The sequence below is a fragment of the Aspergillus nomiae genome (assembly GCF_001204775.2).
Source record: "Aspergillus nomiae NRRL 13137 chromosome Unknown contig00309, whole genome shotgun sequence".
In the NCBI taxonomy this organism is placed as follows: domain Eukaryota; kingdom Fungi; phylum Ascomycota; class Eurotiomycetes; order Eurotiales; family Aspergillaceae; genus Aspergillus; species Aspergillus nomiae.
The window spans coordinates 1-25653 of NW_015378364.1; the positions used below are offsets into that span (position 1 = coordinate 1).

General features: G+C 47.2%; 8 protein-coding genes across 8 annotated transcripts; 3 read left to right on the top strand and 5 right to left on the bottom strand.

The window, feature by feature from the left end:
- Window positions 1–2290: 2290 nt before the first annotated feature.
- ANOM_008520 (uncharacterized protein) lies at window positions 2291–5493 on the bottom strand (the record flags this gene model as incomplete). Its single annotated transcript, XM_015553776.1, has 6 exons — window positions 2291–3791; window positions 3860–4637; window positions 4694–4777; window positions 4833–4889; window positions 4946–5104; window positions 5178–5493. Coding segments are annotated over 6 exons (2895 nt in total), but the record flags the coding sequence as incomplete, so codon positions are not given.
- A 679-nt stretch (window positions 5494–6172) lies between these two features.
- On the bottom strand, window positions 6173–7277 carry ANOM_008521 (uncharacterized protein; the record flags this gene model as incomplete). The annotated part of the gene is made up of 3 exons (XM_015553777.1): window positions 6173–6577; window positions 6634–7129; window positions 7183–7277. The coding sequence occupies 3 exons, from the start codon at window positions 7275–7277 to the stop codon at window positions 6173–6175; spliced, it is 996 nt and encodes a 331-aa protein (XP_015403794.1).
- Window positions 7278–8090: 813 nt separating this feature from the next.
- On the top strand, window positions 8091–9688 carry ANOM_008522 (uncharacterized protein; the record flags this gene model as incomplete). Its single annotated transcript, XM_015553778.1, has 3 exons — window positions 8091–8634; window positions 8703–8815; window positions 8879–9688. 3 exons carry the CDS (start codon window positions 8091–8093, stop codon window positions 9686–9688), a joined length of 1467 nt encoding a protein of 488 aa, XP_015403795.1.
- A 71-nt stretch (window positions 9689–9759) lies between these two features.
- ANOM_008523 (lipase family protein) lies at window positions 9760–11344 on the bottom strand (the record flags this gene model as incomplete). Its single annotated transcript, XM_015553779.1, has 5 exons — window positions 9760–10292; window positions 10352–10571; window positions 10638–10944; window positions 11002–11107; window positions 11155–11344. 5 exons carry the CDS (start codon window positions 11342–11344, stop codon window positions 9760–9762), a joined length of 1356 nt encoding a protein of 451 aa, XP_015403796.1.
- A 1070-nt stretch (window positions 11345–12414) lies between these two features.
- ANOM_008524 (uncharacterized protein) lies at window positions 12415–13365 on the top strand (the record flags this gene model as incomplete). The annotated part of the gene is made up of 3 exons (XM_015553780.1): window positions 12415–12694; window positions 12769–13153; window positions 13259–13365. Exons 1-3 carry the CDS (start codon window positions 12620–12622, stop codon window positions 13363–13365), a joined length of 567 nt encoding a protein of 188 aa, XP_015403789.1. The 5' UTR covers window positions 12415–12619.
- A 331-nt stretch (window positions 13366–13696) lies between these two features.
- ANOM_008525 (MFS transporter) lies at window positions 13697–15728 on the bottom strand (the record flags this gene model as incomplete). The annotated part of the gene is made up of 9 exons (XM_015553781.1): window positions 13697–13770; window positions 13814–13922; window positions 13981–14311; window positions 14375–14505; window positions 14563–15071; window positions 15125–15222; window positions 15288–15370; window positions 15427–15563; window positions 15620–15728. 9 exons carry the CDS (start codon window positions 15726–15728, stop codon window positions 13697–13699), a joined length of 1581 nt encoding a protein of 526 aa, XP_015403790.1.
- A 1001-nt stretch (window positions 15729–16729) lies between these two features.
- Window positions 16730–17407, bottom strand: ANOM_008526 (uncharacterized protein; the record flags this gene model as incomplete). The annotated part of the gene is made up of 2 exons (XM_015553782.1): window positions 16730–17280; window positions 17383–17407. The coding sequence occupies 2 exons, from the start codon at window positions 17405–17407 to the stop codon at window positions 16730–16732; spliced, it is 576 nt and encodes a 191-aa protein (XP_015403791.1).
- A 2358-nt stretch (window positions 17408–19765) lies between these two features.
- ANOM_008527 (Ran GTPase-binding protein LOS1) lies at window positions 19766–25168 on the top strand (the record flags this gene model as incomplete). Its single annotated transcript, XM_015553783.1, has 7 exons — window positions 19766–19867; window positions 19990–20365; window positions 20465–20880; window positions 21926–23498; window positions 23549–24574; window positions 24632–25083; window positions 25142–25168. 7 exons carry the CDS (start codon window positions 19766–19768, stop codon window positions 25166–25168), a joined length of 3972 nt encoding a protein of 1323 aa, XP_015403792.1.
- Window positions 25169–25653: the final 485 nt, after the last annotated feature.

Below are 25653 nucleotides of genomic sequence, written 5' to 3' on the forward strand. Positions count from 1 at the left end.
TGAAGAACATGCAATGGGGAAGTTATACCTCGTCTACAGTGGAAAAATGGCACTCTATATTACCATCCGAACAGTCTGCAGAGTGAACATCCCAGGCTTATAGTTGATGCACCTGTACTTCACCGTCTCATCTGAGCCCTGAATAAGTAGCACCCTTTTCATCCTGGAGTGGATGTCCGCTTTCTTCTTCATAACTACAAAGGCAGTAAGATCATAAGTCTTCAATTAGTCTAGTCTGAAGAAGTGGTCTCAGAGACAACGGCCGCTCTCCCCGCTTCAATCTCCAAGAATTTGTACTCTGCAACAACTCCTCGCAGCCACAAAGTAGAAACCCCCACTTTTTCACGAACGCTGGTGTCATCTCCCAATTTCCCGGCATCCAGGACGGGCCCCAGACCAACAACATGGGGCCTGTGTTACGCGTATCCCAGAACGCCATCAGATCATGACACAACTCCTCATCGTCAATTTCATCCTGCACAGCGATGAGATTGTCCCTTAAGTTTGGAAAGGGGAAGAAATCCAGCCATGGATGATGGGGTATTCGCCGCTGGACTATTGTTGGCCGCAGACTTGCTGGAATAAGGGCTTCGGAGATCCCCGGCCCCTGCATATTGAAGATGGATACGGCGTCATCGCCATTCATCCACTCCATGGTCATGCCCATAGCGACAGTGTTATCAATGATCGCGCGCTGAATGTTGAACTTTGGTAGACTGAGAAGGTGGTCTTGGTTTGGGGCGTTCTTTGAATAGCTCTCCAAGGCTGACATTTCGAAATCGCGCATCAGTGAGTAGATGCGCAGTTGACCCAGTTTGCATTGAAATTCGTCCAAGCCTTTATGGTCATTGCCGTATTCAGTCGGGCGGGAGGCGATCATTGCGCCGCTGCTTTCCTCCGGTGGTTGGTCAACTTTGTGTCGTCGTATCTGCCGTAGCCCTATGATTCCAGTTACGTAAGTTATTGCAACAAACATTCATCGTTCATTTGTTCGGGAAATCTTAAGGTAACAGGTGGTGATCAATGGGTTGGCTTACGATATGACCGTTGATTAATCCGGTTCTGCAACTTTCTTCGTTCTTTTCGATCGATGATGCCTGTCCAGTCATCTTGGGGGCCCCGAACGCCAGCTTGTTGCGGCATTTGAGCCACTGGGATCGTAGCGGTTCTTAGTGCCATTACAAGCCAGCTGTATGATCATTACGACTCTATTTCTGCAAGATGCTTATGGTGTGTTTTTAAAATATTTTTCACGGCTGACAAATATGACCACTGCGCCACAGGTAGTAGTATGGTAGTAGGTTTAAATTCCCGAAACTTGGATCTATTCTATGTTTCAGATTCGGAGATGATGATATCGAACTAGCCATATACGGATTAGCTGCGTAAGCAACTTGCATTAGCGCCGGGAACTACCCAAGCTTTATTTGTCTATTATTAGTACCTACACAGAGTAACCTAGAAGCAGTCTGAGAAATTAACAATGTTGAAGATTATCCATACGCAACACTCCATTCAAAGTGTCTTGGGATAGTGCAGCGTCTGGTACTCTCGCTACGATAATAAAAGTTTCTAGCACAGGAATTATCTAGCTCGGATGCTCGGATAAGTGGCAGTTTGGGAGTGGGTATTTTGTTAGACTACTCAGCTACCGTTGCGTAGTCAGAGGAGATCCTGTCGAATTTTAGAACAGGCTTATTATTTAAACACATAACAGTGGCTTGGAGGAAGCTTATACTAGTTACCCATTTCTCTGAAGGACTTACCCATGGCTTCCGTGATGTAATGCTTATCCCTTTGCAACTTGTGCTCTGTACACTGGTAGATTGGTTCTATTGGCTATTTAACATCTTGGGTGGAAGATCGTTGAAGATACTTGCGGTTCAATTTGACTGAGAGCTGGTTGCCAATATCTGAGAATGGAATAACATTGGTTATCAGCTAAACGACCGGATACCACGTTCAACTACCCCTGTAAATAATCTTCTGCTCGTAATAGAGCTCTATGGTCTGGAAACGAAAGTTCATCTCGCATAGACTAGGTATCACTTGGCTAAAGCTCAGAGTCTCTATAGAAGGCTTGTACAGTACTCATATTCACAGCGTTCCAATACGAATATCAATCACAACTACTACTTCCTCCACCCCCTCCGCAGCTGCTACCTCCACCACAACTGCTACTTCCGCCACCACAACTACTATAGCCTCCCCCACCTCCAGAAGAAGAAGGAGAGGATCCACAAACATGCGACGGCGCCGATGAAGTCCCACATCCTGACCCGCAATTTACAGCTGCAACAGCCGCCTGTGCCGCAGCATGCTCAGCATTATGTATAGAGCCCAGCTGCGAATCAGCGATAAGGGCAGCAGCCATACTAGCATTAGCCTGCGCCTCGAATTGGGCGTCGGTTTCTATCGGCCCCTGATTGCCACAGTATTCATAATCGGGAGCACTATGGTCGAGTCCTCGGAACCAATCGAATGATTGATTGAAATCTGTAGGCTGCCTGCCGGTCTCTGAGAATCTGCCCCCGCCTATACGGATATCATGTCGTTTTGCACGGCCATCTCGGAGAGTCTCATAGTCGGCAATCTTATAATTGCGCTTTTTCAGCGCCCATTCGGCTAAGAAGTAGTGACTGTAGGTCCCGGCCTCGAAGTAGTGGCTGAATGGTTGGGCGCGGTGGATACCGCCTAGTTTGACCCGAGCGAGGGAAGGGTCGATGCGGCGAAGTCCTTTTTCTTTAGAGTGGAGCCAGGCTGTCGCTTTGCAAAACGTGGGTGATTTAGCCATTGCTGTTGCAGCACGGGCGAGGATAGATGATGCTGTGAGGATGGTAAGACGGTCCCGTAACCAGGGGTTGGTGGCTTTGGAGTCTGCATCCTGTTTGGGTTGATACATGTGTTTATCGCGGTAGAGGTGCAGCCCGATAATAGACCATGAATCGAACGGAAAGGCCCAGACATGTTTGGACAAGTTACAATCTCCGCATTTAGTCGGATATCTCCTGTATGCTTCGGTGCAATCCCATGGAAAGAGGTCCTGGTAGTTGTATAATGTAGAACCGAAAGCTCCCCAGTCGTACCAGTATTCTTGGAGGGTGTCAATCAAGTCTGCCTCGTCATGGCGGCCGTAGTGGAACCGAAGAAGGTATTCTTCGGTTAATCCAATGGGGACATCGAATTTACTGATGATCTTGTTGTTCAGGTAACCCTCGGGCGGACAGACGAAGCTCATCAAATAAAGCGGAGAGGGTACCTCACTGGATTGCATATGTGGGCCATTGGCCAGTGGCTCGAAGAGGTCTGTGTCGATCAAAGAGTTGCAGAAATTCTGGCAATTGTTGCTTGTCGCACTCCATGTGAGTGTGTTTGCCGGGTCAAGAAGACGCTGGGCAATGCTGGTAAGGTATATCTTAACTCTTGAGCTGAGCATATCCCTTAGCCTTTCCAGAACAGAGTTTAATGCGGCGTCGAGAATCTTTTGCTGTTCCAGTACAGGCAGGCCCGGATTATCAAACGGCTGCTTGCTGGCTGCCACAAGGAGCTCTATTATCTCTTTCTCTTGCTCGCTCTCCGGTTTCTGGGAAAGAACGCCTGTAAAGGGAGCCCCGACAATTTGTTTCATTAAAGCTTTGTATCTCTTTGGTTGACCTATCTGTCGTTGTTGCTGCCAGAGAAGTCTTTTCGAATCTCCCCCAACTGCTAGGCTGCGTTGATGTGTCCCCCGTGCAAAGCGCTTGTGAAATACTGGCGATTCCCTCAGAGTGATAAGAACGCCTGCTTTTGTGCTAATTGCAATTGATCAGATCTTGTCTTTCCATCTAAACGAAGGCTTTTTCAAGTGAGATATACTTACTGAGAAACACCGTTCTCGATAACCAACGGACCTACTCGCAAAGCCATATGTACGTTTCCAAAAGGGTACTTCTCAGTGAACTGACGAAAGAAAAGGGGGATATCTGCATCCGCCTTGGACTCCGTCGCTACGCTCGTGGTACTCGACACAGGAGCACGATCATCTCCCTGGCGGGTATTTTCCGTCACAGAACGAAAGGCTGGTTGCCTTTTTGCCCCATATGTTTGTGGCAACTGATTGTAAGCTTCACCACGCTGTGCACCTGTATTTTGAGTGTTTTGCCTGCCCCGAGATCGGTCAACAATCCTCGAGATCCACGGGGCATCAGACAATCGCATTCCCCTCTTCCGTTTCACCTTTGCGGTGCGTAGAAGCCCCTGGTACTTTGCATATGTAACCAATTCAGAGAGTTTTAGTATCGTGCAACGATGACTCGATCTGTAGGAAATGTGTTTATCTTCCTCATTCAGTGGGAACAGACAACGTGGACACCCCTGTGAATCATAGTGAGGTACATCTGAGCATTGGCACATCTTCCTGCTCGTACTAGATTGAATAGAATCAGATAGTACACAATGCTTGTATCTCTTGGATATTGACTCATCCCCATAATACTTAGATCGATAACAGTCTTCGCATATAGTGTGAGAGGCTTCTTGTGGCACCTCGGACTGTTTTTGTCTAGTGAACATGCTGCCACGAATGATGGCCCTGCATTCGGCACATTGCATTGGAGCAAACTGAGGGACCCATTGGTTATCGAACTTGGATAGTTTTACTAGTCTTCGTGAGTATATAACAGCTATACATGATTAGAGCAACAAATTAGCATACGCTGTGGAATTGCTGGTCGTTTCCAGAAATCTAACTCATCCAGCGGCGGCCGATGCTCAATCAGCTTGTCGATGTCAAGGAAACCTAGCATGAATTAGTTCACTTGATGATGAATAATGTATCTTATTCTTATATATACCCGCATTCTGAAGTAGCATCCACGCTCGCAACTCGACACCAGACAGTCTTGGGATGGCTTCACAGGTAATACTATATCAGCAGCCATTCAGACATAAAACGACGGAAACTCACTGTTAAGTTGCTCACGGACTTCCTCTTTAATCTTTTTGCTGAAATATTCCGCACGTGTATCGAGGATGACTCTCTTCAATGCCTCCTGGTAAGAAAGATTACGCGACAATATCGCCTGTGCTTGTTTGAGGTTGGCCATCTCTTTTAGCTTTGTCTCCCCTGTATGGCATTAATCACCTTCTATATCATATATACCATATACCTGTCCAAGGATCTGGTGGGCAGAACTAACCATAGCGAATAGCGAACGCTCTCGCCTCTTGACAAACCTGGTCAAGAAATGTGTCGAAGCCATGAACGTTAGTATCATTTTCGTCGCTGATATTGATATCCGCGTACTCTGGCTGCTGCCAAACTTTCAGTGTGCGGATGATATTCTCCAGCTCACTTTCGACTCCAGCCCAATAAAGCGCTTCGAGCTCTTGAAGGAGGTGGGCTTTCCCCGGCCCAATCGGCTCCCATAGTGTATCCGGGGCCTGTGTGATATTTGGCTGTGACGATGGCCGTGACGACCTATGCAAACTATTGAAAGTCTTTAGTCGAGCCATAGTGATTCTTCCGGTATTTGGTTCAATGATAGCAACTTGGTATTCAGCTCTGAATAAATATATAGATTGATTCGATCTAGATCAGTGGGGGTTCCCCAGACAGCCAGCCGAATAGTAGTATCACGAGTTCACCCCCGTGAGGCTCAACAGTAGAACAGCCATGCAGGAAAGCGCCAATAGATCAGCATTCTGCCTTCGCGTAATTTGGTCAATTTACGGTTAGTACTCTTCGTAGAATACGAGCTGCGGCCAGGCGACTAGCGAGGCCGGGCGCGGTTACGCCAAGGAAACGGTTTCTCGGTAGTTCTCGTGTACCTGCATTGCATTGCATTGTATCAATCGACGCTTTCTGCCTTGCGTACCGGATTGTTCAAACTGAAAGTGAGGCTGCGAGGTGAGTAATTTATGTCATTGGCTTGGGTTGATGCTAGCTATTGCATTGTTGCCTACAGAGGTTGTAAAAGGAGGGGACTCGGGATTCGCTGAGGCTGGGGCATCCGAGCTTGAGCCACGTGTTGCCCTTCGGAAATGGAACAGCCCTAGTAGATAACTGGTACAACTGTGCTAATGTGCATAATCCTTTCATCGTAAACATGCAAGTCATTACCATTAGAGATCTGTACTCCGCCCACAATCTTGAAGTACTCAATGTTTATCCAATTACAACACCATGTGCACCCTAGCTATTGCTCCCAAAGCCCCACGGGGGATGAATTTGATGACGGCACTCCTCTCCACAAAGACAAATCCACCAACGTGGACCTGATGGCGGCAACCTGACCTTGCAATCTGCACAAAACAAGGATTCCTTGGAGAACCTGTGCATCTCCGCCTTATCCTGTAGTTCCACCATCCGGAGCCTTTCCGAGTCGGTCATCGCCGCACAACCTCGGCAGACGTTCTTATGCTGATTATAATGACCATGCTGAGGCTGAGATCGCTTGTTTGCGATAGCGTCCATATTGCACCAGTCAGACACATTCAGACTGTATTTTTTATAGAAGCAACGAGAGCAACGTGGCTTGCATGATTCCAAATGCGTACGTATTATTGTGTGCGGGACGGGAACGGATTTCCAGCATGACTAGTATCTTCATTAGTAAACCATTGCATGTGCTCAGTTGCAGGAAACAACTGTACCTCGCATATTTGTGCTCTGCAAAGTCTGCACTCTTGTTTTGCTTGCTCTGATGCGCAGGTATACATTCGAAGCTCCTCAAGCTTAGACTCTTCTTCATTATCCCCAATATAGGCGAGGAAAAGACTGCCATAGGCAGTGTGTAGGTTGACTATATCCACGTAATGAGTATATGAAGCAATCTTGAGAAGTACGTTAGAAGGCAGGACACGTAGAGGTAAGGCAGTAGATTTCTCGCCACGACGGAGCCTGGTAAATATATTCGAGCGTTGGTTAATCCCGTTGGCCTCTCGCGTCACTACCTGTGTTGGTTGTTTTCCACTCCGAGGCTTAACCCGCTGAAAGAGCTTTGCTGTGTACCTGAAAGCGAAATAAATGGCCGCTTGAATTCTGAGAGATTTAGTATTCATGGAGCGCGAATTCTGAGGCGGACGAGGATGCATGATTCCTCGAACACCGTGGAATATCATAAGTAAAGAATAGGGAAAGTAAAGGACCCTGGGTTGAGTTAGCTGCTGCCGATAAATTTGAGGGATACACATCAGTCTTACACTATGGCAACTGCGAAGGCCCAATGCTCAACCATCGTCTTGCAAGCAGAATGCAGCGAAGCTTTGCTGGCTGTAGGGGAGTCCCTCATGTCCATTGGCAAGGCCTCACGCCAGCTTGCTGCTAAGCTATTGCAACCAGCAAAGGTATGCGGGAGGACTTTTGATTGCATCGCTATCCCGGCCACAATAACAGTGGTCAGGACCAGATTCAGTGTCCCTAAGAGTACAAAATACCATTCTCTTGCCCCAAGAAAGAAGAACACACTGAACGCCAGGAATACCAAAACCCAGTTCTGGTACAAAGGGAATACCATTAGCGCTAATTTCTCCGCGAATTTCATCAAACCATGGTACATACTACGGCCATGACCAGTTTGAGACCATGAAGAAGGGAGAGGCCATGATCGATTCTATGTAGCAAATAATTGACTTCTGGCTGAGACGGTGTTTTCGATTGGATGATGCCACATGCAAATATAGGGAGAAATACGGCGAAAACGTAGCAAACTAATATTCTGGCCGTATTAGATTTATCCAGCTGTCGGCGTACATGACTTGAACTCATTTTGATATCTCATGATGTAATAGTAATCTTGAAAATCTGAGTGATGTACTGGTGTTTTAATAACCTAGATTGGAGCTAGGTGTTGCTATGCAAATTGCCAAGGAGCCACTATTCATAAATCACGCGAGGGTGTCGTGCAGCCTTGCCGTTTGCCCGGATCTCCGAACTCGCCTCGTATTCGGGGGGTTGCGGCGAAGCAACGCCTGACGCACTGAGGCTGAGACAGCTTGGCGGTATTCATGGAGAAGATGATCCATCTAGAGTTTACTGCGCATATCTCTTATCTTATATACACTATCGTCTCCTCAATTTACAAGCAAACCATCCTTGATCAGCACTAAACATGGCTCTCCACGTCTCCTTGAACCTCGCGTCTCTTCATCGCGCAAGCGGCGCGGAAATCAACAATGCCAAATTAACATATACCATCTATGGATATCAAAAGGCTCTAGACAAGTCAGAAGAGCCAATAATACCAGATCCACAACTGTTCCAACCTTCGTCATGCTTAACCAGCACGAATCAACACGATCTCCCCAGCATCAGCAAATGTGCCGTCCACCTCGAGCTGTTGGAAGTATTTCATGCTCTGAGAGACAAAGTCCAGCAATCCACTGATCTCGATAAGACTTTTGGCATCAAACCGAATAAAAGAACGGTCTACCGCAAGCGGTATTCCTCAAAGAAACGCAAATATGAGTCTTATACAGCCACGGTTGGGGACGACACGTTTTCAATAAGAAGAGAAAATAAATGGCCCTATTTCCTAGAGCTCGCAGTATGCCGATTCACCAGATGGATTCGGGTGGTTAATAAGATGTCCTGTTCCAGTGCTGATTCACAGAATGTCAACGAGCCATCAGGACTGGGTCCATTGCCACCTGTCGGTAAGTCTACCTTTGTCTACTGTATGTTTGTGAATTTGCCAGAGAAACGATACTAAGATACTACACAGATGTACTTATGGTGTGGCATGCCTTTTTGCTGAACCCCGTTGACTTCGATTTCTACTGTGTCAAACATAAATTGGAACGGGTTCGCAAAGCTCCCCTCCCATGGCAACAAATCGTACGTTTTTCAACTCGAACCGCAGTCCAACATGGAGAATACTTCCTAACTCAAGTCAACTAGCACGAGGCAATAAACCAGCGTGACTGGTCATACCGTCTCCCCAAGGCCCAGAAGGACTGGCTAGAAAAACAGGCGGATTTTGTACCCGACCTCTTCGAGACGCTCGTTGAAATCGGTAAAGGCAAAAGCCACGCTAAACACGTCCTCTCGCAGTACGGGTCTAGCTCAAAGACGAGCCCATTTTCACTATTGAAATATGTAGATACTCCGGCTAACTATGCTTTCGTTGAGATGGTTCAAGCCACTAAAGCCGAGGCTCTCAGGAACAACCCCTTGAAGAACAATGTCGAGCGACAGTTCAAGTTTGTAGAAAAGATGCACGCCCATCTCTGGATCCGCAGCCCGGCAGTTGAAGGGACACTTCGTCGCGCCATTGACCGCTACGATAAATTCCTGCAGTTGTTTCGTGATTACCCGACAACGACTCTGGTGCCGACGCTGGACGTTGATCTGGTTTGGCATACTCATCTATCCGATCCGGAGCAGTACCGGACGAGTTTGAATGCACGCGCTGGAAGGATGATCAGTCATGATGACAAGTTGGGGAAGTCGTTTTTGGACATTAGGTTTAATAGGACGCATGATCTGTTTCAGATGGCTTTCGGTCAGCAATATAACGTCTGCCTTTGTTGGGATTGTGAGGCTATTACATCTGCGATGGAAGCTTTTGCGGCAAATGATGACATGGATATTCTAGATGATATTGATTGCGATGCTGATAGCATCGTGAAGGAAGTGGAAAATGATTTGCGTTATTACAGGGCCGTTGAAATTGCGAGACGGAAGGGAGTGGCCCTGCCAGTACGTTGATTATTGGAGCCATTATGCTATTGGTGGTGGTAGTACAGTTAGCTAAATATTTCTTATACAACCTGGCCAGACTATTTAAATATGGTATCATCCCAACTACATCTCTCATTAAGCTCTCCCTTGGTAATCAATTCCACCCTCTCCCCATAGCATACCCGTCGATGCACTGCAACCCGACAAAATAACAATCGGTCGAAGTCAGCCCGGGGTACTTCAATAGCGCGTAACCGAAGACAAGTCTCCTTAATACTGGCCTTAACTCGTAAAAGAAGGACAATGCGAGGGCCAGTATGGAAGTAAAATGAAGGCAGAACAGGCCAGTCTTTTCCTTTCGAAAAACATTCGCTATCCTCGGTAGACAGCGAATCAACTGTGGTACTCGACGGCTCAGATCTAGGCTGTGACGGCTGCCGGTTGTACATCGAGTGGATCAAATCTACCAGGCAATGCTTGTATGCCCCGTCTGCCCGAGTAACAGGGTCAAATTCGTTAATAATATTTAGACACACTCCGCTGGAAACTCCAGGTACTGGACTTTCCAAAAGAGGAACTGTCACCACTGGAGGTGCCCCAAATGTTATACACGAGAATCGGACCTCTGGGTCTAATTCTTCAAGTCAGAATATTGATTTTGAAGCTGATATAGATAACTGGGTCTCTTACAAGCGCTTTCTTGTGTTATATGCCGAAGGAACAAAAGTGAGGCAACAGCACCACCTGCTGAGTGGCCGGTGAATAAGACGTGACTGTATTCGCTTGCACTTTGACGGATATAGTTCTTTATCCCCTGTGACACGGTTTTGTCCAGAGCCTTTGCGCTATTCAGGAACCCAGAATGCGCCTGAAGATTGGTGCTGTTCTCCGGCGCAAGCCGAGATATGTCCTGTACAGTTTGTTCGTTAGCGGAATAGCGGCTTGAGAAATGTATATTCTACTGAGCAAGACTCACAATGAAGTCATCTGCATTCCGCGGCTCATAGTTAGCATTTACCATGTGGTCGACTGCACTAGCACTCCCTCGAATAGCAACTACTAGCACAGGGAGATCCTTGTGATCAGTCACCTTCTCAACTGATGACACACGACTGAAAGAGACAGCTTTGATTGTCCCATCAGTTGATGGAACAACACAATCGCCTGGTTCGAGTTTCCACTCCCCATTGCGAACAGGGCCAATAGGTAGACCCGAGGATGTTTCATACACCTCCCGGGCACAGTGCCACGCAATGGAGATCAATTCAGCTTTTTCCGGAGAGCTGGGAAGTGCGTATTAATATAGGACACTCATGGTCAATTAAGTATATTTTTCATACCAATCCCAGTCAGGATAGTGCTCATCTTTCAGCTGGGAGTTACTATACTTGGATGCCTCTTGATCGAGTCGATCCAACAGCCCATTAATCTGACCATTCAAATCGCCTATTTTCAATAAGGAACTGTTTTGTTCTGATTAAAGAATGTCTTACCATCCAGATCAATCTGATCAAAAACAGTGCCAAGAGCATCGGATAAATCCGCCACAGCAGCCGAAGCCCCCTGCGAATTGTTAATGAACGGGGAGCCTGATGCGGGGGCTACAGTGGACGCTCTCAATGCCGACGCAGTGGGTCGGGGATGGCGCTGGGAAATTTTCAGGAGACCTCTCAGAGAAACCATGGTTGTGGGTGAGGAATGGGTCCGTAAACATTAAGCGTCTTTGGTGTGCGGGCCCAGTTGTCTTATACGGGGCCTGAGGCTGTGCTCCTGCATTAGATGCTGGGCATTCAGGGCAACCACTCACATTAATGCTTTCTGGATTAAGGCTCTGATCTACTGGTATTGAAAATTGCCACTTGCTGATTCCTCATAGTTCCTTGAATATACTAGGTAGCATTTGTTTTTCCATCTATTCTGTGATAACTGAGAATATAACATTTGCCGAGTTATTCCGGAGTATTGCCGTCCATAGTGGATCCCGAGGATTTTTGCTGCCATGCGCACAGACCCAGAAGCAAATTTATACTATAATAGACAGTATATCACAATGATCATCATAAGCGTCTATGTACGGAGTATAATAATGCTATAAGACAGATCCTTTGGGTGAGTTAAGTATGCCAGTAAGGAATCTTTACATGAGCCAGCCCCTAGTCCCAGCCATTTCATACCTAGTGGTTCAAAAGCAATGCCCGCAGGTAATATACATGAATAACAGAGTAAGGTGAAAACATCGCCCTTTCATTTGAGGATTTATTGCCCAAATAAGCAAGGGGCATGCAATCTTGCCTGCAGACGACCATATTCGTTTAATAGGTAACTGTGAAAGCTAGTGGCTTGGGGGGGTTGGTAGAATTTAAGCAACGGGAAATTGTAAGTTTGGTTATTAAAAGTTGTGACTAGTTAACAGGAGTTGTCAACCAGTGGACTATTGAGGATTGTTTAACAGTTTTGTAATAACCAGACTGAACGAGTAGCAACTTTGAATAACTCTTGGTAGTGTGCAGAGACAGATATATATTCTTCATCACGAACCCCCTCGGACCACTATGGAGTCTGTCGTGCATTCATCTGGTTAATTACAGCAACAGCTGTCCTTTTCACTGTCAGCGCCAATTTAAAAGCAGGCAAATTTGCATCAAGCTGCATGTCATTCAAGAAAACATCGCGATTAAAGCCACTGCCAGACATTCGGTCTGTTCTGCGGCATTTTTCGGCAGCCGGAGCCCAGAGGCCCGCTTTTTAAACGATTTAAACGATTTGATTAGATCCACCCCTGAGTCACGATCTACAACTCTCGTCGAAACGTCCACTCTTTAATCTTCCCTCATTCTCCCAGTGAACCAGACTCTTACTGGATGCTTTCCCAATTGAAGTGATTCCCACTCACACTCTTCATGTTTCTGCGATTCAGCGAAAAACCACAGCAATCTCTCCCCCCAAAAGTTCCCCACCATGGAGTTCGGAGCAAGGTTAAACACGGATGTTCTTCACAGTCCCGAAAAATTCATTCAGCCGGGTAAGCCCGAGGTAAGACCAACGAAGTTTCCAGTCCCCTCCTAATCAACACGCCCAAAATCATCCCTCCTGACTCAGTATATCAGGACATAACAAAATGCAAAGACCGCCAGATCTCCGTCTCCGCAAAAGAGAATATAAGCCTTCTCTGCGTGAACTCTAACAGAAATTTGACCCACTACGGCTTCTACGCCCGCATTCTCTCAATCATCGATGACTCGAACATCCCTGTCGAGCTTCTGCTGACCAGCGACAATTGCGTGACGATCGCAATTGACTCGAACGCGGTTAGCGAGGACGCTCTGAAGGCCGCTCAGGCTGAGATGCAGCCGTATAGCCGTCCCGCCTTGGCTGGGGATATGGTTATGCTCTCCGTGAAAATCGCTTCGAAACTTCACTGTAGTGAGGTTTTGTCTTCGACTTTTTCCATCTTGAGTGCTTGTTGCATTCCTGTGCATATGATTTCCCTTGGTATGTTTTTTTCTTTCCTTTTTCCTTTTTAAATCTCCAGTTTTTATTTTAATTTTTTTCCTGGGTGCTGTTAGTTTTGGTTTATGTCGGTCTGACTGTTTGTAGCTGCTGATGAGCCGATTGTCTACTGTGTTATCAGTAAATCGGACGTGTCGCGGGCACAGAAAACGCTCTATTCCAATTTACATCAGCACTATGCGTGGTGGAACTGATGCCGGAATTGATGCTTCACTGAGCTGATGTGGCAGCTTTACCATGGTGGTGGATACTCACTACCTGGGGGCAATCCAGTAGAAAGAAAGCCCCGTTGAATTATCCTTGATACAACCAAATAGACTCAACGATAATGTGTATCCGATCTCCCATTCGTCTATGGCGTCGGATCAAATTCACTTCTCGTGCCTATTCATCATAGCGCATCATAGGTACCGGCAAATCTAGACCTTGTCGCCCTATATTCATTTCTCCATAGATAAACTACAAGCAATCCAGTTATTTGATATTGAAAAATTATACACATAGAAGTCCAACTAGTATACATGATTAATCCAGTAAACTCTCCTCTTTCACCCATAGCACAGTAGGCAGCATAAATAATGCACATGCGGCAGAAATCACTGCAGAAATTAGCTTCGTATGCTTTCATCAATGGTATCGTACTCACAAGGCACCAGTGGAATGCATTCAAATAGCTCCACCGAACAATATACTGAACCGCAGGGGACAGGTTCTGAGCGAACCTGTCATCGTTGAGAATCTGACCGATGAACTGGTGACTACGATTAGCATGAAACTCATACAAGTCGGATATGCGTATATCGACAAACCTTTTTCTCGTCCCACTGATTTAAATTCTTCTCCAACCTCCCCATAAAAATGCGTTGCACAACGGCCACATTCGCTGCCGGCCCAATGATATTACCGGCCTGCTGAGCAAGGTAATATGTAGTGATGCAAGTGGTGAGGCTCTCGCTCGGCACGCCCAGCGACATACCAATAAACTGTGTGGTGAAGAGAATACCAATAGCCATACCATTAGGCAACAGATATACTAATTCCCAAAGGTAGCAGCCATTTCGCCAGCGAATAAAAATGAGCAAGTAGGTCATGAAAGCACCACAAACGGCGATGACAGTCATGGTTCGGTATCGCTTCGATCTGCGAATGGTCAGAAAACTTCACTTGTTCATGGACGAGTGTTCCACGGTGCAGTGTCACTACCTTTTGATAACTTTTCCAGCGATTAATGCTCCAATTGACACCCCAACTGCAGCCAACACGAAGGCTGACGCAGCCAATGAGCTTGATACACCCTTGACCCGAATCAGATATGGGGCCAAGTTACTCATAAGCTACAACAAAAGTCAGATATCAACATAAAATCATGCATTCAGGGAAGTGGAACTTACTCCCGAGCGGCTCGACATCATCAGTATCTGGTTTAAGCAATACCCACCCAGCGAGGTCTTCAGGAGATGCAACGGAATAAGTGGGGTTCGAGCCCAGTATGCTTCTATCACAAGGAACAAAATCACTGCCGCACAAACGGCTGGGGCGAGTATCGTAAGCGGAATTTGGAAGTTATCTGATGGGGCGCTCAACTCCTGCATTAATAAGAGTAGAAGAAGGATGGCGACAGAGAAGCTGGCAAGACCAGCAAAGTCAAGCCCCATGATGCTATGTCGGGAATTTACTTCATCTGTATCACGAGTTTTGGTTGAGTTTAAGGACGATGGAAGCCCATATAGCCCAATTAGTAGACAGATAGATGCCACGGGCAATTGGCCAATAAAAGACCATCTCCATCCCACAGCACCAATAATATAGCCTCCCAGCGGAGCACCTATACTGCGACCTACAACATTAAACACGTTGGCATAGCTTCGGAGCAAGGCTACCTCGTCGGTGGGAACCATATCTATAGGAATAAAAAGGGTCAGCGTGGCAAGAGAAGGTGGTATAGATACTCACCAGTAAGAACAACTGACACCAGCGAAACCATCCCTCCTGCACTTACCCCGGTGAGCACCCGGGCCAACACCAGCTGAACCATGGACGTGCTAGTCCCGCTACATCAGAATTGGTCGTTAGAAGCTATTCGCATAGACAATCCCGTCCGGTGGGATTGACCTACCAAGCCAGACATCCCGCCGCAAAAAGCGCATACGCACTGATAAGGACATTCTTTCGCCCATATATGTCGCATAGCGTACCATACTAGGCCGCGAAAATGTCAGTCTCACACCCTCCTTAGAGCGACTAGTCGGACTAACCACCGGCAATGACACGCACCACCCAAAGTTATACGCGGCCAAGAGCCATGATCCCTGCGATAGACGGTGAAACTCCGAGGCTATCACACTCCATGTGGAAAGAACGATGGATTCGTCTGCAGCTGCGAGGAAAACGCCTAAGTAGTAGAATCAATACGATGGTTGCGTCCGGACGGTTGCAGATATTGCTCACCGAAAAATGAACCGTAGACTGCCAGTTTGTCGCGGACACCATCGGCCTTGGTTTTCTGCTTGTCCTGGCGGCGGGCACGCAGCAAGGGGGTTTCTTCATTGACGGCCATCGCCGGACTTGTGCCAACACAGCGCACGAATGACCGCCGAGGAGGATATCGCGAAGAAACAGTATCGATTCAAATAAGGCTCAGGGCGAGCAACAGGATAGATAGTAATATAGGTCGAAGCTGTGGGCCTCCGGGAAGGAAAGGAGAGCTGAAAGATCACCGCTCTACATTCCAAAAGCGATCTCTAGGTTTGGATGTCTCAGCTCCGAAGTTCATGAATTGTCATCTTGTCTTGCCGTGACGTCAATTCACTCTTGTCCACTCTTTCCTTTCGTTCTTTGTTTCTCCCTTACCCCAAGCCCAAATACAATCAGGTGGTTCCCTGTATTGAAGGGAGTCATGATGACCGCGAGAGGCGCTATATCAATGGAGCTATTTGCAGACAGCAAAACAGCATGAAATGTGATAAATCGACAAACCTCTTGTGATCTTCCCGTGATCCCCACTTCCCGTGATTGATCTAATTTCATCCTTGATCCAAACATCCAAGAGCAATTGTTACTACAGCCTCTCAAACTAAAATGTATTGGCTTTTTGATGTCGATCAGTTTTCGCTTTTTGAAAGGTATGATACTTCATACATTTAGTCCAAACCTAATACAAGATAGCAATACATTGAGGCTGTACGATCAATCCACTGCTGAGTAATTACAGCAAGGGCCTCTCATAGTTAGTGACACTCAATTTCGAGCCAGTGATTCATGAAATAATTCAGGTCTATAGCCTGATATTGCGAGGGATCGGCTTTAACGAGGCCAGTTCTAAGCATTCCAAATAGTAACATGGACCCACTAACTTAAAGAGAAGTAAGAGATACAAACTCATTCCACATTGCCAGAACTCTAAGACACTCACCCAAATATCCATACTGTAACACCGCAGAGTTGAAACTCCAGACTCCCTAGCACTGCGCTCTACGATAGCATCACAGAGACTTAAGCTGTGAAAACCCAAGTCTTGATACACTAGCCCACAATGAACCCACTTCAGTTCGAAAGGACTTAGTCTTGGTCTGCTCTCCTTAGCTCACCCGAGACATTGTAGAGGTCTAACTTGCCCAAAGGTTTGATCCCTACATTGGACCGGGGCGCATAGAGGTGCAATATCACATGCTTAGATTTCTTGATAGAGTTATAAAATTCCTGCGCTTCGTAAGGGCTGATGACGACCATTTGGCGGGCAGTCGGTTTTTGATCGGTAGAGTTACTCCGATGGCGAGTTGTCAGGACCCATTGCACCGGCCTTTGAAAGACATCGGCCGAAAGGGACAAGATATCTATAGGCACGACAGTTTGCGCAAAATCTCGTGTTACAAGCAACTTTCCCGGGAATTGTAGAACCCTAAGATGCCGGGCAGCTCTCGTCCTGTCAAGAGATTGGACGGCCAGCAGAAAGGCTATAGAGCCTGCAGCAATTCCTTCGGTGGATATGTATTTCTTCATATCTCTATGAATTATGTGCTTCTTCGGCTTAATCTTTAGGGAGCGCTGAACCTGTTGTTCCCTTTCTACATCTACGTCAACCTCCCATTCTTGCTCTTCATCTGGACACGCTTCCGAATTCCCGACAACGGGTCGCAATCAAAGATGCAGCCTAGCTTTTGTCATCGTGTACGAGATCTTCCAGGCCGTTTTGCGTCACACGAGGCCTATACCTTTGTTCCAAGGATAGGGCTTCATCTTCAAGGAACCTCGGTGCGTGACTAGAATATAAGATAACATTCCCCTGCGTGCGCATCTCGTTCCACAGCCATTCATGGTGCAGAAACCGTAGGCCTTGTGTGGCCCATAGAGGGATATTCCTTTCATGTCCTGCCAGGTTTCGGAAATCGCCCAACAAACAACATCGGATACCTCTATGCTTCCGTTGTCGGAGACACGCGTCGGAAGATTTCGTCTGGCACACAGAATACAACCGATTGACCTTGGCCCAGCCTTCGCATCCTCATACAAGCTAGAGAAGCATTAGCGATCAAATTAATCAATGCACTGTACAGGTCTCACCTTGAACTAATCTGTCCTTTGTCAGATTTGCCCCTAACGTAACAGCTCCCCTATAATGTTCCCACTGAACCCGGTCAAGGGATGGCATTTGACCTCGTCAATATCCCAGTCTGATGCGGACAACTTGTATGTAAACTCCCTCATTTCCTTGGGAAATACAATGTGGGAGAGATGGCAATCCACGACACTATTTGCAAATCGAAACGAAGGAAAAATCTTCTCGATGCATAGATGACGATCTTGCAAGTTAATACTTACCAGCTGCTGAAATTTCTTTGGCAATTGATTAGCATTCTTTACCCACAGCTGATATTCCATATTAGCCTGGTTTGCGCTAAGAAGGTGACTGAAAGTTTTAAAAAGGCCCTCATTGCTTCGAACCCCATAGTACCAACTCAGGCAGGTTAGTACAGTGATTGCATCCGGGTGGCTATATTCAGAACGTGCAGTAGGGTTGTCTTTGGCGTGATGTGGAACAGCAAGCTTCGTAGGTGGCTTTCTAGTTGAAGTGAGACCATAAGACCACTTTCAACCTCCAGAAGCAGGGACTCAGGAAAATCATAGAATTTCCGTACCTCTTCAAATCTAAGACCTACAGCCAGCATTCCACCCTTTTGAAAGAGCGTCGGGGGTAGGCGTGGCCAAATATTCGCGTCGGTCATGATCTATAAGCATATTTGGTGTTGTGTGCTTGCTACAAGGTTCTTTGGGCTAGCAGATGGCATAAGTATTTCATAAAGAGATTCAGCATAGCCCATCCAATATCCCAAGTGCTGATGAACACTACTGGCTATGTCAATGTCTTTTAAACAGGCTTCCGTGTCTCCATGATGCTTCTTCCAGCTCTCAAGGCTGCCACATAAGTGTGTAGCATAGTACGATCTCGGCTAAACTATGTACCATAAGCACCTATCATGTACACTACCAATTGAGTATAATATTTAATTGTCTGCATATTGATATGAGCCCTGTGATGACCAACTTTTTGTCCTTCTGAGAACCTATACAAACTTCTCTCTCTTCAAGATATTCCTACGGTATAGGTATCACCATCCTTCACAACAATAAACTGCTAAGGTAACCATTGGGTTTAAAGTCTATCAGTCAAAGCCCTAAATCCACACTATAGTGCTAGAGTTTATCGTCATAAACTAGTACATTATTTCGAAATACACGTTATACTGCTAGCATGATGAGTAGGATTTTCCATAAGAAGCTTAGTAAAGTAAACCCAGGCCCATCAGTCTCGATCGATAAGTCTGACTGTACCTACAACTTGCATGTTAGACTTATTTGGGTGGCATCCAGCGTTGGTCATATATCTTGCTTATCAAACACTCACAGACAATTGCCTCGGCAGTGAAAGGGGCCAGAACGTGTGCATTATTTACAAGAGATCTGTAAGGGTCTATACGCCTTCAGTGTGACTATACCAAGCGACAGAAACTGTCCCCTATTAAGCATCTTGACCACATCAAACTGGCATGATCCTCTTATATGGTTTTAAATCCTCGACCCGAGACCACGTATCTAGTAATCCTTTCACTGCTAGATGTCGAACAAAAGCAGTCTAGTTGAGAACTCATGGCGCATATGAGCTAGATACATAAACCCTATCTTCAAGCCGGCGCAGAAGGCGCTCTAGGTCCAAACTTCACCATCGGGCTAGCCCTTCAGTTGAAGATTGCATTTCCAAAGCATTACTAATATTGTTCAGCTCCGGTTCTCGGGCTTTGAGACTGCGCAAAGTCCAGTGCACTTGGCATACTCCGCTAAACGCAAATGCCGTTTGCTCTCGCCGAAATAGGCATGGAAACGGTTTGCGGTGGAGCAATGTGGATATGATCGGTCCCGGGATTTCCCCCACCATTCATGATTCAATGCTTTCCATAATGACTGGTTGGACATGATTCAAGTCCATTTTTTGACAAGATATAAGGGGCAGAATGAAACACGTTATTTAAGTACCTCGTAGTTATATGGCAAGCCAAACATCTAGGTAATTCATACAGGACATTTACCCACATTCCAGCAATGGCATCTCAAACCGCAGCATGGACCCTCACTGGCCAAAGAGGAATCTCAAGTCTCAAATTCGTTGAGAATCATCCTCTACCTGCTCTGGGGGACCACGATGTACGGGTCAGAATTCATGCAGCATCTTTAAATTACCGTGATATTGCTCTTGCCTTGGCAAATATATTCTAAGCGTCACCCTCTACCACAATCTCTATCAAACTTGTACTAATATAAACCAGGGAAAATTCGGTCTGACTATCAAAAACAACATTGTTCCAGCATCCGACGGAGCGGGTGTTGTAGAGGCCGTTGGTTCCCAAGTCTGCAATCTTAAGCCTGGGGATAGAGTTTGTACCCATATGACAACTCATATGGCCGATGATGCGCCCGCTACCTTTGCCGATATAGAGGCCGGTCTTGGTCAGCGCGTAGACGGGACCTTACAGAGCCATGGCATATACCATGAAACGTCGGTGGTGAAGATGCCTGACAACCTGTCTTTCGATGAAGCGGCTACATTAACTTGTTCTGGTCTAACGGCATGGAATGCATTGTTTGGTCTTAAAGGGAGAGAGCCCAAGAAGGGCCGTGTAGTGTTGGTGCAGGGAGCAGGAGGTGTTTCTATCCTGCTCTGCAGGTAGTACCTTCCTTTTGACTAGCCCGGCTGTGTGGGTCTCAGTCCAGGATATACGTGCTAACTTGTCAAACCGTTAGTTTGCCCTGGCTTCGGGTGCGACGGTGATAGCAACAACCAGGCTAAAGCGTCCAAGTTCAAATCACTAGGTGCACACCACGTCATCAACTACAAATCCACACCTGACTGGGGAACAGCCGCAAAAGGTTTTACCCTTGGTGGCCAAGGCGTAGACTTGGTTGTCGATGTGGGCGGTGCATCTACCCTTCATCAGTCACTCAAGGCTATCAGGCCGGAGGGAGTTATCGCACTAGCAGGATTCTTAGGTGGGGCGTCCAGTCCCGATATGCCCAGCCTGATGGACGGTCTGAGTTATCTTTGCACCTCGTGTGGATTGCTCCTTGGGACCCGAGTTCAGTTCCAGGCCATGAATCATTTCATTGAAGAGAATGGCATTAGGCCCATAATTGATGAAAAGGTGTTTGGTCTACACGAGGTGAGAGAGGCATATGAGCATCTCGAGCAACAGAAGCATTTTTCGAAAGTTGTTGTCAAGATTTGCTAGGAGCAGAGAAATAGTTGAGGCCAATGGTAGAAGGGGTAGACAAAAAGGGTACTAATGATTGTTAAGAGGTAAAAACAGAGCACTGTTTAATTGGTTGCTTTGTGTTGTTAGTCGAATAGCACCAACAATTATTCGCACATGTCGGTGGCTATAGTGGTAATAGGACAAGACGGATGCAAGAAGTATGTAGCTTTGAGGGCTAAGCTTCTCGAGAGCGCCGTTAACCCAGAAGAGCTACCGCATGCTGCCTGAATCTGCCGGCAGCCAAGGGCTCTCGGGAGGCACGCGCTCCTTTCCCTTTTCGGCCGGGGGGGTGACCAAGCCCAGTTTGTAGCCGCACACAATGACATCCATGCCAGCTGTACCTCAGTCATTTTTTTTCTTCTCCTGTTTCATCTACACAAAGTGACGTAGTCAGCCGACAGAAAGGTTGCGAGCGTGTTTGGAAAGGATTCAACTCCTCCCCTCATCTCCGTTGTCCGTCCGGTGAGTCCAATCGATCCATTAACAAATTTTTCGTTTACCGACTAACTGGGTCTCTGCCACTAGTCTAAACCCCCGAAACCACCGATTGCTGCTCCAACGCACTAGTCATGGTTCGATAAACGGCCCTCTCTGTGATATGACTCTCCGCCGCCATTGAATTTTAACCCAACTACATCGATTTGTCCCCCTTTGAACACCGTCATTCGATTTGCTTTCCGAGTCTACTGACTCTGAAGGCAACTCGGCTGGTCGAAGATGGAAGAACAGGTATGGATTCAATGTCGCACTTTCGTTCATTCCAATTAGTTTTTCTTTTTTTCTTTTTTACCTTTTTTATTGAAAAGGGACACGAAAAAAAAGAGTCCACCCCACCATTTGCCCTCCCCTCCTCTCCCCTCATGCCCCTCCCGACACATGTTTGCATAACCATTTAATCTTAAAAAAAAGCTCTTCCTGATATCCTGGACCTGACAAATATGTAATCACTTAGGTAGCGAATGCCATAGAAATCGCCTGGAATCCTTCCTCAGACCAAGCCCTCAAGGCGCAAGCCTTCGATTACCTGAACCAACTCCGTACCGACCCCTCGGGATGGCAAGTCTGCCTCGCTCTCTTCACAAAGACTCCCCAGCACTCTGAGATCATACGACATGTAGCGCTAGAGGTGGTTAATAGTGCCGCCCAGGCTGGACTGATTGACCCTCAGGCTCTAGGATATGTCCGGGACGGCCTCATGAACTACCTCCGCCAGGTCTATGGGCAGGAGAATGCAAACCCAGATCCTCCCAATATTCAGAACAAAATTGCCCAGACGATTACCTTCCTCTTCTCGGCGCTCTACGGGAACGGCTGGGAGTCATTCTTCGATGATCTCTTGAGCTTAACGTACAAGGGTGCCTCGAGCACGTCGCCTGACAATATGCTGGGGATTGTATTCTACCTTCGAGTCGTTAATTCTATCCACGATGAAATCGGTGATGTCCTCGTGTCCAGATCTCGTACGGAACAGGATAGGGCAAATTCGCTGAAGGACTTGATCCGGATGAGAGACATGCAAAAGATCGCAAGCTCGTGGCAACAGATTTTGTCGGAATGGCGGGACGGCAACGACGTGATCGTAGAGATGTGTTTGAAAGCAGTTGGTTCCTGGGTTAGCTGGATTGATATCAGTCTTGTGGTCAACCAGACAATGCTCGATCTCTTATTCCAGCAACTGGCCCGGGCACAGAAGGCGGAGCTCAGGGCGGGAGAGGAAAAGGTGCGGGATGCAGCAGTCGACGTTTTTACAGAAATCATCGGCAAAAAGATGAAACCGGAGGATAAGATTGACATGATTATTTTCTTGAATCTGGACACGATCGTTTCCCAGCTCTCCAACAGCCCCCCTCTTTGTGAGAATAGGTTTACCTTCAAATACGATACGGATCTCGCCGAAACAGTTGCGAAGCTAGTCAATAGTACAGTGGTTGATATTGTGCGCGCTTTGGAGCAAGAGAATATCTCTGGAGAATGCAGAGAAAAGGCCAATGGGCTATTGCAGGCCTTCCTTCCGCACATCCTGAGATACTTTTCCGATGAATACGACGAGGTCTGCTCGACCGTCATCCCCTGTGGCAGTGACCTTCTGCAATACTTGAGAAAGGTCTCTAAGACCGACCCTTCTCTTACCGCGCAGCATTCCCCCATCTTGCTCCCTATCTTGAAGGCCATCATTGCCAAGATGCGATACGACGACACCTCCTCATGGGGCGACGAGGATGACCAAACGGACGAGGCAGAGTTCCAGGAACTCCGCAAGAGACTAGCCATTATGCAACAAACTGTCGCCACGGTGAACGAACAGCTCTACATAGACGCCGTCTCCGAGGTTGTCGCAACAACCTTTGAGAACCTACGACAGTCAGGTACGCAGTTAGACTGGCGTGATCTGGACCTTGCCTTACATGAAATGTTCCTCTTTGGAGACATTGCCGTAAAGGCAGGCAATCTCTATACCAAAAACCAACCCAACAATCGGGCAGCAGAGCGACTTATCGAGATGGTGTCACGAATGGTCGAGTCCGGTAGGTATCAGGTATCAGGGACCATGCGCGCTTCCTCTGACAATTTACAGATATTCGCTCCTTCACGCATCCGGCGACCCAATTACAGTACATGGAAATTTGTGTTCGTTACAGTTCATTCTTCCTGTACCACACTCATCTCATCCCCGGTGTTTTGGAAAGCTTCCTTCAACTTGTTCACCACCCCACGAAGAAGGTTAAAACCAGATCCTGGTATCTTTTCCAGCGGCTAGTCAAGCAATTGAGAACCCACATCGGCAATGTTGCGGAGACAGTCGTCCAGGCCCTAGGCGATCTTCTGGTGATCCAGGCGGAAATTCCTACAGAAGGCGCCGATGGTGATGAAATGTCGTCGGAGGATCATGAAGGGTCCGCAGATGCTGTTTTTAACAGCCAACTTTACCTATTCGAAGCCGTTGGCATTATCTGCTCCACCCCGACTGTCCCTGCCGACAAGCAGGTCCTGTATGCGCAGTCGGTACTGAACCCTGTGTTCATGGACATGGAGAAAAACCTGGCTCCGGCGAAGTCCAACGACGAGAGGGCTTTGTTACAAATACATCATGACATCATGGCTCTTGGAACGCTAGCAAAAGGCTTCTCGGATTGGATGCCAGGAACCAGCTCCCCAACCTCGCTGCCCGCGGCTGAGGTTTCTGAGGCATTCTTGCAAGTGTCCGAGGCTACTCTTGTTGCTCTTGAGTCCCTTAAAACCTCTTTCAATATTAGAACAGCCGCTCGATTCGCCTTTTCCAGACTCATTGGCGTCCTTGGCTCCCGGATCCTCCCACAGCTTCCAAGGTGGATCGATGGCCTACTAACCCAGACTTCTACTCGGGATGAAATGGCTCTTTTCTTGCGCCTTTTGGACCAAGTTATCTTCGGATTCAAGGGCGAGATATATGCCATTCTCGATACACTATTGACGCCTTTCCTACAACGGGTGTTCGCCGGAATTGCTGATCCCACTACTGGCACCGATGACGAAATCCAGCTTGCAGAGTTGAAAAGGGAATATCTGAATTTCTTGTTGGCGGTTCTGAACAATGACCTGGGCGCAGTGATCATCAGCGAGAGTGAGTTTCGGCCCTTCTACCTCGATTTACAAACGATGCAAAGGCTAACAGAAACAGGAAATCAACCCATGTTCGATACCGTCATCACGACCATCGAACACTTCGCCAAGGACGTCGAGGACTTTACCACCGCGAAGATGGCGTTCTCGGTGCTCTCCAAGATGGGCAGCTCCTGGGGCGGTCCTGATATCGCACCGGAGGCGACGAATGGCACCGCCCAGCAGGTTGCTCTCCCAGGATTTGCACAGTTCATGATCAGCCGAATGTCGCCCTTATGTTGGGCACTTCCCGCCACCCCGTCCTTCAATCCCAAAGACGCACAGGCCAAGCAGGTTCTCGCCGAAGCTGGAGGATTGCAGCGCACCATCTATTGCAAGACCGGTATGGAGTATATCCAGTACCTTCGAGACCAGGAATTGCCCGGCATGGGAATGGGTGCCGAACTCATAGAGGAGTTCTTGAATGCATTAGGCCGGCTAGACTTGAAGGGCTTCCGGCAGTTCTTCCCGGTATGTAGTTCCAGGTGGCAGTTGACATAGGAAGACCTCCCGCTAACAACCGCCGCAGTCCTTTATCCAGCGATTGAGCGCATGATCCTTTTGCATTTCATATTCTTTCTTTTCCCCTATGCTCCTCGATCATTCTCACTGTTTTTCTTCCTCTTAGATTCCCCCACGGTTTGGTTTGATGACTGATGTTTTCATGTGATCCTTTACACTGATAGCTCTGTCGCCGGCAATTCCTCTGTCGTTTTTCCAAAAAACAAAAAAAGAAAGCTCAAGAAACAGAAGAAAAAAGAAAGGTATATAGTTCGCGATGCATAGTTGCATAAAACAGGCGTTGATTACTGCCTTTAACACCAGCAGAGAGGAGAAGAGAAAAACAAAAGGACTTCCTGATATCCCGTATAAAACATGTCACTTAAAAAAGGAAAGAAAGGGAGGTAATGGTCGAGGCAGCGGACAGGGATGGGGCCGGGGGTGTTAGTTGGTTAGTTGGTTGGTTGGTTGATTGATACCTATCGTCGGAGCTCGACAGATACCTCATGCAAGTCGGGAGGTTTGATTATCTTCTTGACA